Source organism: Crocuta crocuta, unplaced genomic scaffold, assembly GCF_008692635.1.
Source record: "Crocuta crocuta isolate KB4526 unplaced genomic scaffold, BGI_CrCroc_1.0 scaffold102, whole genome shotgun sequence".
Taxonomy (NCBI): domain Eukaryota; kingdom Metazoa; phylum Chordata; class Mammalia; order Carnivora; family Hyaenidae; genus Crocuta; species Crocuta crocuta.
In genome coordinates, this window is record NW_027530019.1 from 10,201,660 (window position 1) to 10,216,189 (window position 14,530).

At 43.9% G+C, this 14,530-nt stretch overlaps 2 protein-coding genes across 9 annotated transcripts in view; one reads left to right on the top strand and one right to left on the bottom strand.

Moving 5' to 3' along the window:
* The window catches only part of TP53BP1 (tumor protein p53 binding protein 1), a 72,177-nt gene extending 61,995 nt beyond the window's left edge, over positions 1-10,182 (top strand). For 5 of the 7 annotated variants that reach the window (XM_077764559.1, XM_077764555.1, XM_077764558.1 and 2 more), the window contains 7 exons: positions 1,075-1,266; positions 1,680-1,895; positions 3,547-3,762; positions 7,630-7,724; positions 8,403-8,602; positions 9,305-9,450; positions 9,827-10,182. In XM_077764559.1, the coding sequence (XP_077620685.1) occupies positions 1,075-1,266; positions 1,680-1,895; positions 3,547-3,762; positions 7,630-7,724; positions 8,403-8,602; positions 9,305-9,450; positions 9,827-10,014 (1,253 nt within the window). In that variant the 3' untranslated portion in view covers positions 10,015-10,182. Of the gene's footprint in view, positions 1-1,074; positions 1,267-1,679; positions 1,896-2,801; positions 2,867-3,155; positions 3,227-3,546; positions 3,763-7,629; positions 7,725-8,402; positions 8,603-9,304; positions 9,451-9,826 lie in introns of those variants that run through there. The other 2 variants (XM_077764560.1, XM_077764561.1) reach the window with 2 other exon arrangements.
* Positions 10,183-10,901: 719 nt separating this feature from the next.
* Positions 10,902-14,530, bottom strand: part of TUBGCP4 (tubulin gamma complex component 4) — a 36,174-nt gene continuing 32,545 nt past the window's right edge. For both annotated transcript variants that reach the window (XM_077764570.1, XM_077764569.1), the window contains exons 16-18: positions 13,111-13,227; positions 12,343-12,482; positions 10,902-11,711 (exon numbers count right to left, since the gene is read on the bottom strand). In XM_077764570.1, coding sequence (XP_077620696.1) covers positions 11,699-11,711; positions 12,343-12,482; positions 13,111-13,227 — 270 coding nt within the window. In that variant the 3' untranslated portion in view covers positions 10,902-11,698. The remainder of the gene's footprint in view (positions 11,712-12,342; positions 12,483-13,110; positions 13,228-14,530) is intronic.

Here is a 14,530-nt window from a genome sequence, read left to right on the forward strand (position 1 = left end):
CTTCAGCAGTGTGAAGTATATTCTTGGCCTTGGACTTCATTGTACTTTTGGGAAGGGTCTTTGTGACTTAGTTTGCTGATAGAGATTTAAGCCAAAAGATGAAGCAGCAAAGGGAAAGGGAGTGATTCTGTGGCATAAATAGAGAACCAAGACCTGGTTTCACATTCGTATTTCTTTCTTTGGTGGCATATGCTCAGGGCTTCATTCAGGCACAGGCCAATGGGAGAGAACAAATGGATCCTTCTTTTAGAAGAATGAAGAGGTGTTCATGATAATGCCTTGTTTTTATATTATGTATGTGGTGGGGGGGTGTGTGTGTGTGTAGCATGCACAGATACATAAGTTACTTATTGGCGGATAGAGGGGAAGGAGTATCATCTTTTTCACAAGTTTGGAAATGGGCCTTGCCCAAGGTCACACAGCTTGGTGGTAGCAGAGTTAAGCCTAGGCTCAAGTCTCCTGAGTTCTAGCACTGTTGCCTTTTATACTCCACAGTATGTTCCTTGCAACCTAAAGGCCTTTAGGTGCTGAAGCAGAGCAAGGGCAAGAAAGTAAATAATAGGGAAGATTAGGCAGGAGGGGCAGAATTTATGTATTTTTCCTTTCTTTGCTCTGTATCTTTATCTTGATTTAGCCACACAGACATATGCTCTCTCTTGCTCTCAGAGTCATGTCATCTTTCACCTACAGCTTAGCTCAAGAATTATCACTCAGTCTCCAAAGAAACCAAGAAGGAAAAGTTTAGTAAGTTATAATGGGATTATTAAGAAACCACATGTCCTTTCACTTCAAGAAATAATTGGACCACTAATAACTCATAAATGCTGGCTTTTAGGAGGCTTTATTTTTATAACCAAAGGGTTCCTTGTGTGGAGACTCTTTCCAGGGTCATAGCTACGTATATTCCTAAGTGGTGGTGGTGTCTGGGATTGACAGCTGGAATTTCAGTACTAACTTCAGTCCACTGTTGGACTTCCTGATGCCCTGACACAAGCCTGTTATGCAGACCCATTGTGAGTGGATGCCAAGCAACCTAAAACAACAGCAGGCTGCTCTTATGTTTTTCCTGCCCAGGAGTGGTGAAAGGGCATAGGAAGGAGTCTGGAGAGCTATATTACAGCATTGAAAAAGAAGGCCAAAGGAAGTGGTACAAGCGAATGGCCGTCATCCTGTCTTTGGAGCAAGGAAATAGACTGAGAGAGCAGTATGGCCTTGGTCCATATGAGGCAGTAACACCCCTCACCAAGGCAGCAGATATCAGCTTAGGTAAGAGCTTTGCTTCCTGAACAACTGGCTCAGGGCCCCTGTCCTGTTTGTGGTGGGAGAAGTGATTTCTAGAGCAGTCAGCATGCTTCCCCAAATCTTAAAATTCCTGTGTGGTTTATGAGATGCTAATGAGCTGCCGTTTTCTGGAGCCACTGCCTATCTCTGTTTCCTTCCCAGGACCACATGGTAAATCCTCCAGTTCTTCTGGCGTCCCTGGTTCTTCAGGGGACCAGATACATTTCAGTCATGGCTGAGACTGAAACAGAATATGGCAGCTTTAAAAAAGGTTTCCTGTCCCCATATGAGGTGGAGGAAAGGGTGTGGTGATATCTAAATCAGACTCTGCCCAGCTTCTTGGAGTTCAGGGCCTCAGACTATGGGAGTTGACCAACCTTTGGCTTATCCTTTCATAGACAATTTGGTGGAAGGGAAACGGAAACGGCGTAGCAACATCAGCTCCCCAGCCACCCCCACTGCCTCCAGCAGCAGCAGCACAACCCCTACCCGCAAGATTACAGAAAGCCCTCGTGCCTCCTCAGGAGTCCTCTCAGGCAAAAGAAAACTGATCACTTCCGAAGAGGAACGGTCCCCTGCCAAGCGAGGCCGGAAGTCTACCACTGTGAAACCTGGTGAGTACTCCATTTTGCCTCATCCTCCCTCAGACCACTGTGGAATGCAGGGCCAGCTGCTGGAGAGAAGGAGCCTGATAAGTGGCAGTGGCCCCTCTGGCTTGGCTACAAAGTTGGGGTCCTACACAAGCAAGGGAGTACTCCGCTTACTGCATCCACCTTTTACACATCTCCCAGCAGAGTCTAGTAGAGGTAGATAGGACACTAGGCCTTGATTAGAAACAATCATTGAGTTCTGTGTAGGGCCTAGGAGGGAAAGCAATAGTGAATTTGAAGCAGATTCTTTTACCTGGCACCATCTTCTACCTCAGGAAGCCCTGCTTCCCTCTCTTTTGAGCTCAGGGCCCTCAGGCTCTCCCAGACTTCCTTCTGAAAGCAAGTATTGCAGCCTGCATCTCCTTATACTGTTCCTTACACACCTCCTCTCCAGTCACTCATGCTTCACATTAACAGAAATTCATCAATCTATTGTTTATGGAGTCTCTAATATCCAGCCCCAGCCATTGTGGGTTCTGGAGGGGTAAAGTCCTCAGTGTCTGCCCTCAGAGAGCTCTCTCAGTCCAGCAGGCTGAGCAGGTTCATCGGTTGTTATGTTGTCCTAGCACCAGAGCTCCTTTGATTTCCTGTATATTTGCATTGTGTCCTCTCCATATCTGTCCAGCACCTCCGTTGTGTTCAGGGTATGTGAGGCATGGAGCTATGTCCTTCATATTACCTCAAATAATCCCAGTGAGGTTTAGATGCTAGAATTCATTTTTCAGTTGAAGAATTTGAGGTACAGAAAAGTTGGCTAACTTTACCAAGGTGACTTAGTAATCCAGAATTAAAACTCAGGCAGTTTGACTTTGAAGTCCAGGCTTATACATACTACATCAGATTGTTCTCCTCCTGCTGGTTTTGTTTTAGGGAGGCATGACCTGTCTGTCATCTTAGCCTCCTAATGAGGCTATGATTCCGCTTCTTCAAATCAGGTATTTGTTTTCTTCTTGAGGACTTAATTGGGGCACTCGTAGCATGGGTGTTCTGGGAGTCCTGGGCTGGCTGGTTCACTTACCCACCCTCAGGGGTTGGAAACTAGGACAACTGAAGCAGGCTGTTTTGCTGTAGCTCCATCACTGTGTAAGAACACTTTATTACCCAGTATTCTGTGCACCGTTCTGGTGATGGTTACGCATAGGGTGGGAGTATCCGCTGGGCACACTTCTTGGTTTAAAAAAAAAAAAAAATGGGTTTTTTGTTGTTGTTGTTTTTGTTTTTAAGGGCTGTTTCAAAGTATCACATATCCTGGGGAGATCAGAGCACTGAGCAAGAGAAAGTGGGCTGAAGATTTCTAAGTATTTTTCATGCTTACCTAAGCTTTGTTTGTATTAGAACCGCCACTTTCTTCAGATCCCAGAAGTATTTAGTTTGCCTATGTAAAGGCAATACTAGTTGATTTTCATTTATAAAGCAACGAATACATTATTGTGACTGTATAAAACTTAAATACATAAAATTTCTCTGCACTGTAAATTGGGTTCTGGGTTATTGACCATAGGAATGGTCTTTGGTCAGTAGCTCAAAAAAGCTGATCAGGACATTGCCTACCCATCCTGTCATGCGCAGGCAGTGGTCTGTATTCTTCTAGTAACTTCGTCTCCGTCCTTTACAGGTGCAGTGGGGGCAGGAGAGTTTGTGAGCCCCTGTGAGAGTGGAGACAACATGGGTGAACCCTCTGCCTTGGAAGAGCAGAGAGGGCCTTTGCCCCTTAACAAGACCTTGTTTCTGGGCTATGCCTTTCTTCTCACCATGGCCACCACAAGTGACAAGTTGGCCAGCCGCTCCAAACTGCCAGATGGTCCTACAGGAAGCAGTGAGGAAGAGGAGGGTAAGTCCCTAGGAAGCCCTGGGGGCTCTGACACGTGAGCACTTTCCTTTCCATTCACTTCATGAGGATGTAAAGTAAGTAGTGCAAGTGGCATCTGGGTTCTTGGTCAGGGAAAGTTAATGAACTCTGCTTCTTAATTTATAGACTGTTTTCACAAAATTCCTCTTAGTGGCTCCTCAGAACAATCCTGTGAGGCACATGGGACATAGATCTTACCATCCATTTTACAGATGAGGAAGTAAGCTTGGAGAGGTTAAATACTTGCTTTTTGTCTGTAATAATGGTAGATTTGGGACTAGAACCCAGTGTTCATTTTATCCTACAACAGTCCTCCAAGTCAGTCAGGTTTCTGAATGCCCTGCCGTCTTTCCCATCTGTGTTCTAGGGGCAGTTGCTAGAGAAAACTCACCTGGGGGCTGAAGTTCATTCTCTTGAGGTCTGTGCATAAGACTGAGAATGTAGGGTGCCTAGGGCCTCAGGGTGATACCAGAGAAACAGCTTCTAAGCCTTTCCAACCCTTGTACCTCTGTTCAACCTTAACCTAAATCTATAGATTGTATTTCTATGTGGTCTGTTACTTAGGGTTTGAGTGAAGGCTGCAGTGGGGACAGGTAAAAGTTGTTTCAGCTGTCTAAAGAGTATGTGATCTAGGAGAGAAAATGAGTGGATACAAGTGTATGCACTGTAAGCGACTCACAGCAGCAACCACATGTGTCTGTGAATGCTAAAGGCTCAGATGGAGTGATGTTCTGCAGGTTAGAGTTGAATCTTTTAAGAGGGAATCGAATTAGGGAACATGGTGATCATAAAATAGCACCACTGCAAATCTGCGTTGGTTGGCATTTCGGGTGTATAGACGATTCTTCCCTAATTAACCAGAACTGACCACAGCCATGTGGAGATCTGTACAGGGACATGGGAAGAGTAGTCAGGGAATTGCAATTAGGATTTATGCTATTTGGAAGGTGCATAAACAACCATCGGTAGAGTGGCTGTAGGGTGCGGGAGCAGTGTGGCATGTGTGGGGTGTCAAGGTTAAGTGTGTGCCCAGCCTTATTAGATGGAATTCAGATAGGTATCATTGGAGATAAGGTGTATGAAGAGTTTCCTAGCCAAGAGTGTTACTTTGATTATGATGGGAGTCGCTTGAGGATTCTGCAAGATGTGGCATCAAAACAGTGTTTGTGGTCTTGTTTTCTTTTGATTTCACAGTATTGCTAGACTTTGGACCTTATTCTTCAACACACTTCTAGCCCTTCATAGAACAGGACTTTACAAGGCAACTCTACAGATGTTTTATTTGTGGTACAGCATGGTCGAGAAAGGCAGCTTTGGGGGTGTTGCCCGGGTGGCTCAGTCGGTTAAGTGTCCAACTCTTGATTTTGGTTCACGTCATGATCTCACAGTCCATGAGATCTAGCCCCATGTCGGGCTCTGCACTGACAGCGTGGAGCCTGCTTGGGATTCCCTGTCTCTCTCTGTTCCTCCCGCTTGTGTGCGTGCGCGCTCTCTCAATTGAAAAAAAAAAAAATTTAAAACAACTTTGATATAAGATGCAGACTGTCCAATTAAACATCTCTGAGACTGTGTGAGATTAATAAACTCAGCTCCTAAAAATTCCCTCAGTTTATGGCTGGTATATCAAATATTCATAATCCCAACATTGTAACTATGTGTGAGGGGAGGTAGGCCTTATCTAAGTGAGAAATTGGACAGTTTTTAGAGATTGCCAGGTTTCTCATGGAAAATGTGATTGTAGTGAACATGTCTGCTTTATGTTGCTTCTTCATCATTGGACACTGCCCAAAAGTGCCAAAATCCTTGATGTTTTTAGCATGTGAGAATGTTGACAGGTCCCTCAGTCTCAAGAAGCCTGGACATATTTGTACTAAAACAATTTTCTACAGAATATTAAGTTTTGGGGCACCTGGGTGGCTCACTTGGTTAAGCATCTGACTTCGGCTCAGGTCATGATCTCGCATTTGTGGGTTTGAACCTCGCATTGGGCTCCATGCTGACAGTGCAGAGCTTGCTTGAGATTCTCTCTCTCTGCCCCCTTCTGTGTGCACTCTCTCTCTCTCCCTCTCTTTCTCTCTTTCTCCTAAACTTAAAAAAATATTGACAGTTTTAAAGAAACTGTATGACATGACTAATAGATAAATGGGAATCTCTTAAATACTACTTTTTATCAGGAGCTCATAAAATACTTGAATCCATTTAATGAGACATGTGTATTAATGAGTTAAGAATATGGCACCTGGTATTGTTAGGAGGTACACTATCAGGGACCCGTCAGCCATAGGGATTGACTTGAGAGTTGGATTTATTTATTACCTTCATCCTTGATTTTAGATGATGGAATTAAAAACCTGTTCAGGTTAGCCTCAGGTCAGGCAAGGTCAGGCCACTTGTAAGTCACAAAGAAAATGAAACCCAGAATGAGAAAAAGTAGAGGAATGGACTATTGCCTTAGGGTAAAATTTGATTACACAGGTGCAAGAAGATATAATTGGGGATTATAATCTAAATAGGTTAGGACTGGAAACAGACCTGGATTAAGCAGACATAAAATAAAGGGAAAAATAAAGGGCCCTGAGAGGCTCCGGGAGCGACTCAGCAGTAGAGTGTTGGTACTGAAAATTGTGACAGATGTGGACTGAGGTGGATCAAAGGGATACAGTGACGAAACCGAGAAATAGTCCTGCTGTATTCTGAGTATTTTATAACCATGTAGAGTTTCTGGTTTGAGTTTTCATTTTAACAGGAACGTGAGAATGCTTAGTCAAGAAAAGAGCAATGGACGTGAGAAAAGACCAATGGCTGGTCGGTCCTCACCAGAGGTGTAGACTGAATGTGGGGCATCAGCACTTGCTGGTGGCTCCAGCAGCAAGGAGGGCACCACAGGGCTGGCTTGTCTGCAAGGGGTCTGCTCTGTCAGCAGTTACCACTGGGCGTGAGGTGGAATTTGGTGGGGTTTTTTTATTTGTGATAAGTTCATTAGAACTTAATTTCTCAGAACTCCTAATTAACTAAAATCTCTAATGTCCTTTTTTTTTGTCTTTTCTTTTTTTAATGTGTTATTTATATATGAGAGGAGCAGATATTTGGTCAAAAGAAGCACTTTCTAATTGCCTAGGGTCATTACAGCTTCAGCCTCATCTCTCATAACTTCTACTTCACCCTCAAGACTGTAAAGCAGTCATTGATGTTCAGTGTCCTGAGGTACTTCAAGATCATCAAAGGTAGATAGTTTTCAATAAAAAGGTTGAAATAGGATATTTCTGGCTAACCTTCACTTAATCAGCTACATTTTAGAAACCCTACTTTTTTTTCTGAGTATTCTGCTTCGTCAAAGTTTTAATTTACAGGGGGTAAAAAATACTGAGGAAGCGGGATTTTGAAGGCTCTGTTATAAAAAGTGCTAATCAGCTATTCTTCATCTTCACGACAGGCAGAATTAGAAGAAATGGGCTTAGTTTGCAGGAGAGATTTAGGGGAGTCCTAAGGAACAAATTTCTGATGGTAAGGGTTACTCAAATTGGAGTACATTACCATGGGAACTGGTTGTGTGTTCATCCCTGTTAACAGTTCTGTGATTGAGTACAGAAACCTTTGATGTTTTTAGGTCTAGAACCTACCCCCATCTCTCATCTTTCCCACCCTTTCTACTCTTGTCCCTTCTTTTGGCAGCATTTTATAGTCTTCATGACAGATCTCTTTCTGACCCATGGGAAAGCCCTTGAACTGTCTTTAGGATATAGTGCTACGAAGTTAGCTGGGGAGTGTAAAAGGAGGCAGTAAGAGGTAGGCTTAAAGTAGTAAATACAAAACTAACTAGTAATTGTCTTGGATTTTTTTTTTAAATAGAATTTTTAGAAATTCCTCCTTTCAACAAGCAGTATACAGAATCCCAGCTTCGAGCAGGAGCTGGCTATATTCTTGAAGACTTCAATGAAGCCCAGGTGAGGAGTTTTCTTCTTGTAGCTTCCCAGAAAGGGCAGTAACAAGAGTGTGAGAGGGAGGGAACGGAGAGGTTGCATACAAGAGTTCAGGAACTGGGAGACTGCCACAGAGTTGCTGTATGAAACAGAATTTTTATGTGGGTGTAATGAAGAGAAGTTAGATCCCTTTTTGTTAAAGGCTGTTGTTCTGTTCCTGGGACAAAAGTGGATTAAAATTTGTGTTTAATAGAAATCCCGATTATAGTGTTGCTGATTCTCAGAAGCTTGAATACCTGGGATTGGGTTGTCCCTTGAGGGTTTAGGCCCCCAGAAGCCTGCAGGAAGAACATCTAAAGCCACATGGGCTTCTCATTGAGAAAGGTGGCCTTGGGTAAGACAGATTCAGGGATGTCTGGGTGACTCGGTTGAGCTTGATTTTGGCTCAGGTCATGACCCCAGGGTCTTGGGATGAGCTCCGCCTCGGGCTCTGCCCTGGGCGTGAAGCCTGCTTAAGACTGTCTCTCTCCCCCTCTGCTCCTCTCCGCAGCTCGCACATGTGTGCTCTTAAAAAAAAAAAATCAAACACATTTTGGTTAATATTTTGAAGTGTTCAGATCTATTCTGTGACTCAGGGCTGCTAAATTTAGGAGCTTGCTGTAGAAGTCACGAGACTCATTGGTTCTCTTCCTTTTCTTCCAGTGTAACACAGCCTACCAGTGTCTCCTCATTGCAGACCAGCACTGTCGAACCCGGAAGTATTTCTTGTGCCTTGCCAGTGGGATTCCTTGTGTCTCTCATGTCTGGGTCCATGATAGTTGCCATGCCAACCAGCTCCAGAATTACCGCAATTATTTGCTGCCGGCTGGGTATAGCCTTGAGGAGCAGAGAATTCTGGATTGGTGAGTATTTGAGAGCCCATATAGAATGGTAGGCAGGAAGGTAGCAAGCTTTTGGAGTGGGGAGACTCAAGATGAGAGAGTAATTCTAGAAATTAGGATGATCATAGGCTAAATTAGAGAATCTGAATGAGTTTTATTAGTTCCTCCAGTTTATGTCCTTAGAGTACCCTGGTTAAGGACCTTTTGAATATGTGTGAGGCTTTCCATGTAGGTTCAGTGTTCTTAACCTCTAAGATTAGGGGACTGAATTTTTTATTTTTTTTAATGTTTTATTTATTTCTAGGAGAGAGAGAGACCGCGTGAGCAGGGGAGGGTCAGAGAGAGAGGGAGTCACAGACTGAAACAGGCTCCAGGCTCTGAGCTGGCAGTCAGCACAGAGCCCAACGCGGGGCTCGAACCCACGAACCGCGAGATCATGACCTAAACAAAAGTCGGACGCTTAACTGACTACGCCACCCAGGTGCCCCTGGGGACTGAATTTTAAGCAAGGCATTTTATTCTCAGCCCCAGGACAAATGTGGACAGCAGAAGGGGTGAATTAGAAGGCTAGGATCCCAGAGAATGAATACACATGATTCACCAGAGAGAAGGGGAGTGGTGCCCTAATGCAGGGCTTTTGAAAGTATTCCCATGTTGTTCGCTGTAATCTGTCCTGTTAAGGTCTTTTCCAATTCCAAGGTGCTGTGTCTGACTCCTTTGTAGGCAACCCCGTGAGAATCCTTTCCATAATCTGAAGGTACTCTTGGTGTCAGACCAACAGCAGAACTTCCTGGAGCTCTGGTCTGAGATCCTCATGACTGGGGGGGCAGCCTCCGTGAAGCAGCACCATTCAAGTGCCCATAACAAAGGTACCTGGAAAGTGTGTGTGGTGTTACTGCTCCAAGGATGTCCTTCGACCCATAGGTGTTAGAGGTCTTGTGGTCTGATCCCTGTTTCTAAGAGAAGAAAGGCACCACCTTCAAAGAGCCACTAGGTGTGAGCTCTATGCTTCTACTGGTGTCCCGTGGTGTATTTATAAATATTTCTGCAAGGCTACCATATAGTGATTATAAGTATTTCTACAAAGTTATCATATAGTGATTACAGCTTTTCACTTTGGGTTGTGATCAGTAACACTGATATAAAGGGCTGGAATTTGGGCACAATGAACATACTGGCACATCTTTCTAATGGAAGGCTAAATTGAGTCTCCTTTCCTCACTCACCTTCCCCTGCTTCCTGCAGATATTGCTTTAGGGGTATTTGACGTGGTGGTGACGGATCCCTCATGCCCAGCCTCGGTGCTGAAGTGTGCTGAAGCATTACAGCTGCCTGTGGTGTCACAAGAGTGGGTGATCCAGTGCCTCATTGTTGGGGAGAGAATTGGATTCAAGCAGCATCCAAAATATAAACACGATTATGTTTCTCACTAAGGATATTGGTCTTACCGATTTTATTCCCTGCTGTTGTGGAGATTGTGTTTTAACCAGGTTTTAAATGTGTCTTGTGTGTAATTGGATTCCTTGCATGGATCTTGTATATAGTTTTATTTGCTGGACTTTTATGATAAAATAAATGTTGAATCTTTTTGGTTGTAGTAACTGGGATTTCTTCATCCATTTCTTTGAACTTAATCGCAGAACAAATAGCAAGACAAACATGTGGTACCTTCTCTGCAGTTTTCAGTAGGTGTGTTCATAGCAGGGGACAGCTAATCAAGGAAAATTACAAGTGAATTTAAAATTTTTCTGTGGCATCATTGTCTAAAGGTGATCTTGGGCTGTCTAAAATCCGATGCTTCCCAAAACCTAACTTTCCTGTAGGCCAAGATCAATAGTTGTAGCTAAAGCTGAATGGAATTGAGCATAGCTCTAAGTTTCCTGGCAATTAAAAATAAAAATCTCTAAAACTGAGCTGACAGCTGACTTGTGGGTACTGTAGTCTGAGAGATAAAAAGGAAAAAGCACCAATTGCTCTGAAAGGCCAGTGACTATAAGCTTGATGGGATGACTTTCTGTGGAGATAAACTGGAGAAACACAGTGACAACATTTGGAAATGTTAGAAGCTCTAGCCAGAGGCCCAAAATTTTTTATAACTATTAATTATTCCTGTCACTAGAATAGTTACTAGAAGCTATTCCTTCCCTACCCCTAGCATCAGCCCTGCCAATGTCCTCTCATTTTCTAAAGCAGGGGTTAAAAACTTCTTCCTGCAAATTAGGAAATACTTTAGGCTTCCTGAGCCATTTGATGTGTCACAAGTACTCACCTGTGCTGTGAAGGCACGAAAGCGATCACAGACAATAGGTGAACAAATGAGTGTGGCTGGGTTCCAATAAAACTTTATTTACACAAACAGGTGGCAGGCCATGGTTTGCAAACTTCTCCACAGGCAGCAGCGGAAGGGGTCATCCTCAGCACACAACTGCAGGAAATAGGATGTAGTATGTGGCAGAAGATGCAGAGATAAGGGCCAGATTGCTGCATTCTTGTTCAGTATGGAGAGAGTTGTTCAATGAATATTTATTTTGGTTCACACCAATATGAACATTAATTATTACCAGTAATGGTTGGGCCAGATTTGGAGAACATCAAACTCCTGTGGTTCTTCTAAGAGGAGATAATTAGACCTGTGATTTTCAGTACTCGAAATCTTAAGAATTTGACCTGTTTTCTTAAGGACTCTTTTTCTTTGTTATAATACTACTTTAATACATTGTCAATAGCTAGGATTGCCCTTTTACCAGCGTTGAGGGAAGTGGGAGTTCTTACTGCTGTGTCCCGCAGCTGGAACCGTACCCAGATGCATAGCTGGTGCTCAATGCATGGATGTGCCTGACAGATGTTCTCCATGTCCTCGATCTCGCAAGGCCAGCAGAGGTAGAGCTGACACCACATGTCCTGCATGGTGGGTGAGTTACAAACTCCCCTAAGGTGGGGCAGACCCTTTCACATGGGAACGATTTGTACCTACGGATGTTCAGTAGTATTGCTTCTAGGAGAAAAAGGTAGAGGCCTCAGTAGTCTGCAGGCATTTGTGGAATGGCTGGAGTGTTTTGAATCCTCCGTCACAGATTTGGGAACGTGATGGGACTGTTAGTTTGTGAACCAGTATTTTCACATCCCGAAACTGAAAGGAAAAAAGAGCCTTATCAAATATGCTTTCCCCAGCTTTTCTTCAAAGAAGTAGGAATCAGAGCAACCTGTGATCCACATAATGTCATCTTAAAACTTAAGTTTCTTGGACTCTTCTGCTAAAATCACTTAGAAAAAACCTGCTTGAGGACATTTAAGAGAGTAAAAGGAGAACAGTGTTTCTGAATAGGACAGACCTCTGAGAAAAGCCAACCATCACAAAATCTATTCGACTGAAAAATAATTAGAAGGGCCAATCACCTTTCCCAGACATGGAAGCCGGGCCTGGTGAGGCAGGCAGGGTGCCCACAACTGCATTGCCAGTTCGTGTCAGAATTGGGAACCAGAGCCACACTGCTTCCCAGCAGGGCATTAGCCAAGACCTAACCACCCATCTCAACATCAGGGATTTAGTATTTTGCTAAGATGATGGCTTTTACTAGAAAATAAGCTTCATTAAAATTATTAAAGATAAGATGCAGCTTTTTCCCTCTGAGCTTTATAGATTGTTTATAAAATGAGGCTATCTGGACGAGACCGTGGCTAGAGCCTCCAAGCTCTGGAATACAACTCGTTAAAAAGCCACACACACACAGTCCACAGAGTTCCCCAAGGCTTGCTCCTACCTGCCCAGAGTTCCACCAGCCTGGGTGTAATATTTGTTATAATCTAGTCGTAAGAGTAGTTGAGCCAAATCTGAGTTGATCTGATGATTGCGAACGCTGGAGAGAATCTTGAATAGGAGTGACGACTGGCGGCTAAACCCCTGCAGAGAGAAGGACCCAAGCTGCCATTCCTTTGACTCACCAGTTCTCTGTGTGGAGTGAGGCGGGGAGGGCAGTTCCCTGAAAAAGTCTTGCCGAAAATTCTACAGCATCAGCTGGCCTTCCCACATCCTCCCCACCGTTAGCTCCTAAAACTCTTCTTTCTTTGTATTGAGACTATAGATTGCATGACTTTCTGTGAAAGTACACACTCATTCTCAGGAGGAGGTTAGCATCTGCTTTCAAGTTAATACATTCTCTTGTACACTGGGGGTGGGGAGAGCTGCGTGGTTTTGTTCTAGTCAGATAATCACAGTCTCCGTGAAACGGAGTTAGTTGAAGGAAGTAAGGAGGTTGGATAGGAGAATGTGAAAACAAAGCCAGTGCGTGTTTGTGGGCTGAAGAAACTATTCAGGGCTGAGCTATTTTTGAATGCTGAGATGGCAAATTATCTGCTTTAAAGTGAACTGACAGCAACATTTTTATCTTTGTATCTTGTATTTCTGTGTGTACGTAATTATTGGGAATATGCCTTATTGACTCAGAGGGAAGGATCATGATTCCCCTTTGGCAAAACCACCTCTATCCTTTGGACAGGGCTGCACACCGCCCACAGGTGGGCAGACTCACCTTCACCAGGATGCTCAGCTGGGCGGCCCCACGTTCATCCAGTGGGCCCAGGTTCTGACTGACCAGCGAGCAAAAGCTGTGACAGAGATCTAGGATTTCATTCAGGCAGTGAAACACCTAACCAGGAAAGAGCTGGTATTAGGAAAAGAAGGTAGATCTATCCATGAAGTTAAAGACGTGGGAAAACCATCTAAGAGCTACCTTATTCCCATCGTTTGGCCTCAGGAGAGAGAATGTCACGTGCAAGTCTTGCCGGCCCCTCAAAATGCAATATGTATAAAACCGACTCCTCCCTTCCTGGCAAAAATGCTGTCATTCTTAGTCACTCCTGCACAAAGCCTCCATTCTAGCCACACTGAACTTGTCATCGTTTCTTGAACCCACCAAGTGCGCTCCTGCCCTAAGCTTTGCTTTCAGTGTTGTTCCCTGTGCCCGGGATACCCTCCTTAATACAGTTCCAGGTCTACCTTCTCAATGGAGCACTCCCTTCCCCATGCACCCTTTAGTGACCCCTTGCTTCTCTCTATATATTATCTGTACTGTTCTCTTGTTCAAGACACCTGTGTTGTTACTGCTCTGTGTATGTATGTGTGTTCTGTTTCTCCAACTAGATTGTGAGCTCCTTAAGGGCAGAGCCATGACTTATACCTCTTTGTATCCCCAGTGCCTTGCATAAAGTAAGCACTCAATAAATATCTACTGGTGACCACCTGCTCTGAAATTCTGCTTTTCCCAAGGATGCACTCATGCCAGACAAGGACAATCTACTGGTGACCATGGTTCCTGGTGTTGTCAGTTCACAGAAAGAACCCTTGGGAGTGGCATCTCTGTAACTCACTCTCCCTTAGTGCAGCAAAAACAACTCCATATACCAGAACAAAAGAGAAGTCTGCAGTGTTTGTGGTGTGGCACAGCTTAGGGATAAAACTGGCTGACATCACAGATGAAGTATAATCTGTGTAACTGATATAACCATAGAAACTACGAGGGATCATTTCAATCTTCCCACTTTTTATTCTGGAATTAGAATCTCCTTGTGAGCTTTAAAATACATTGGTGCCTGGGTCTCACTCCGGAGACCCGAAGTACTCTGGGTCCTAGCTTTTTTAAAGCTTCCAGGTGATTCCCATGTGTGGCCAAGGTTGAAAATAATTGCCCTGAAGGAGATGTACATATGTGTATACATCCATACATACTCAGAGGGGGAGACTCTACTCCAGCTGTATGTGAAAACAACTCTCAGTTGGTCGGTCCTGACCCAAAAGATTTCTAAGAACCTAAGTACTATATGCTTTTTGTTAACGTTTCTGTGGTGTCACAGAAAAGTTTCTTATATTCCTCTAAATCCTTCCTTTTGAGGGCTGAGTACATATTCTTCTATAGCTGCTCACCACATCCTGGGATACAATATTTCAGAAAT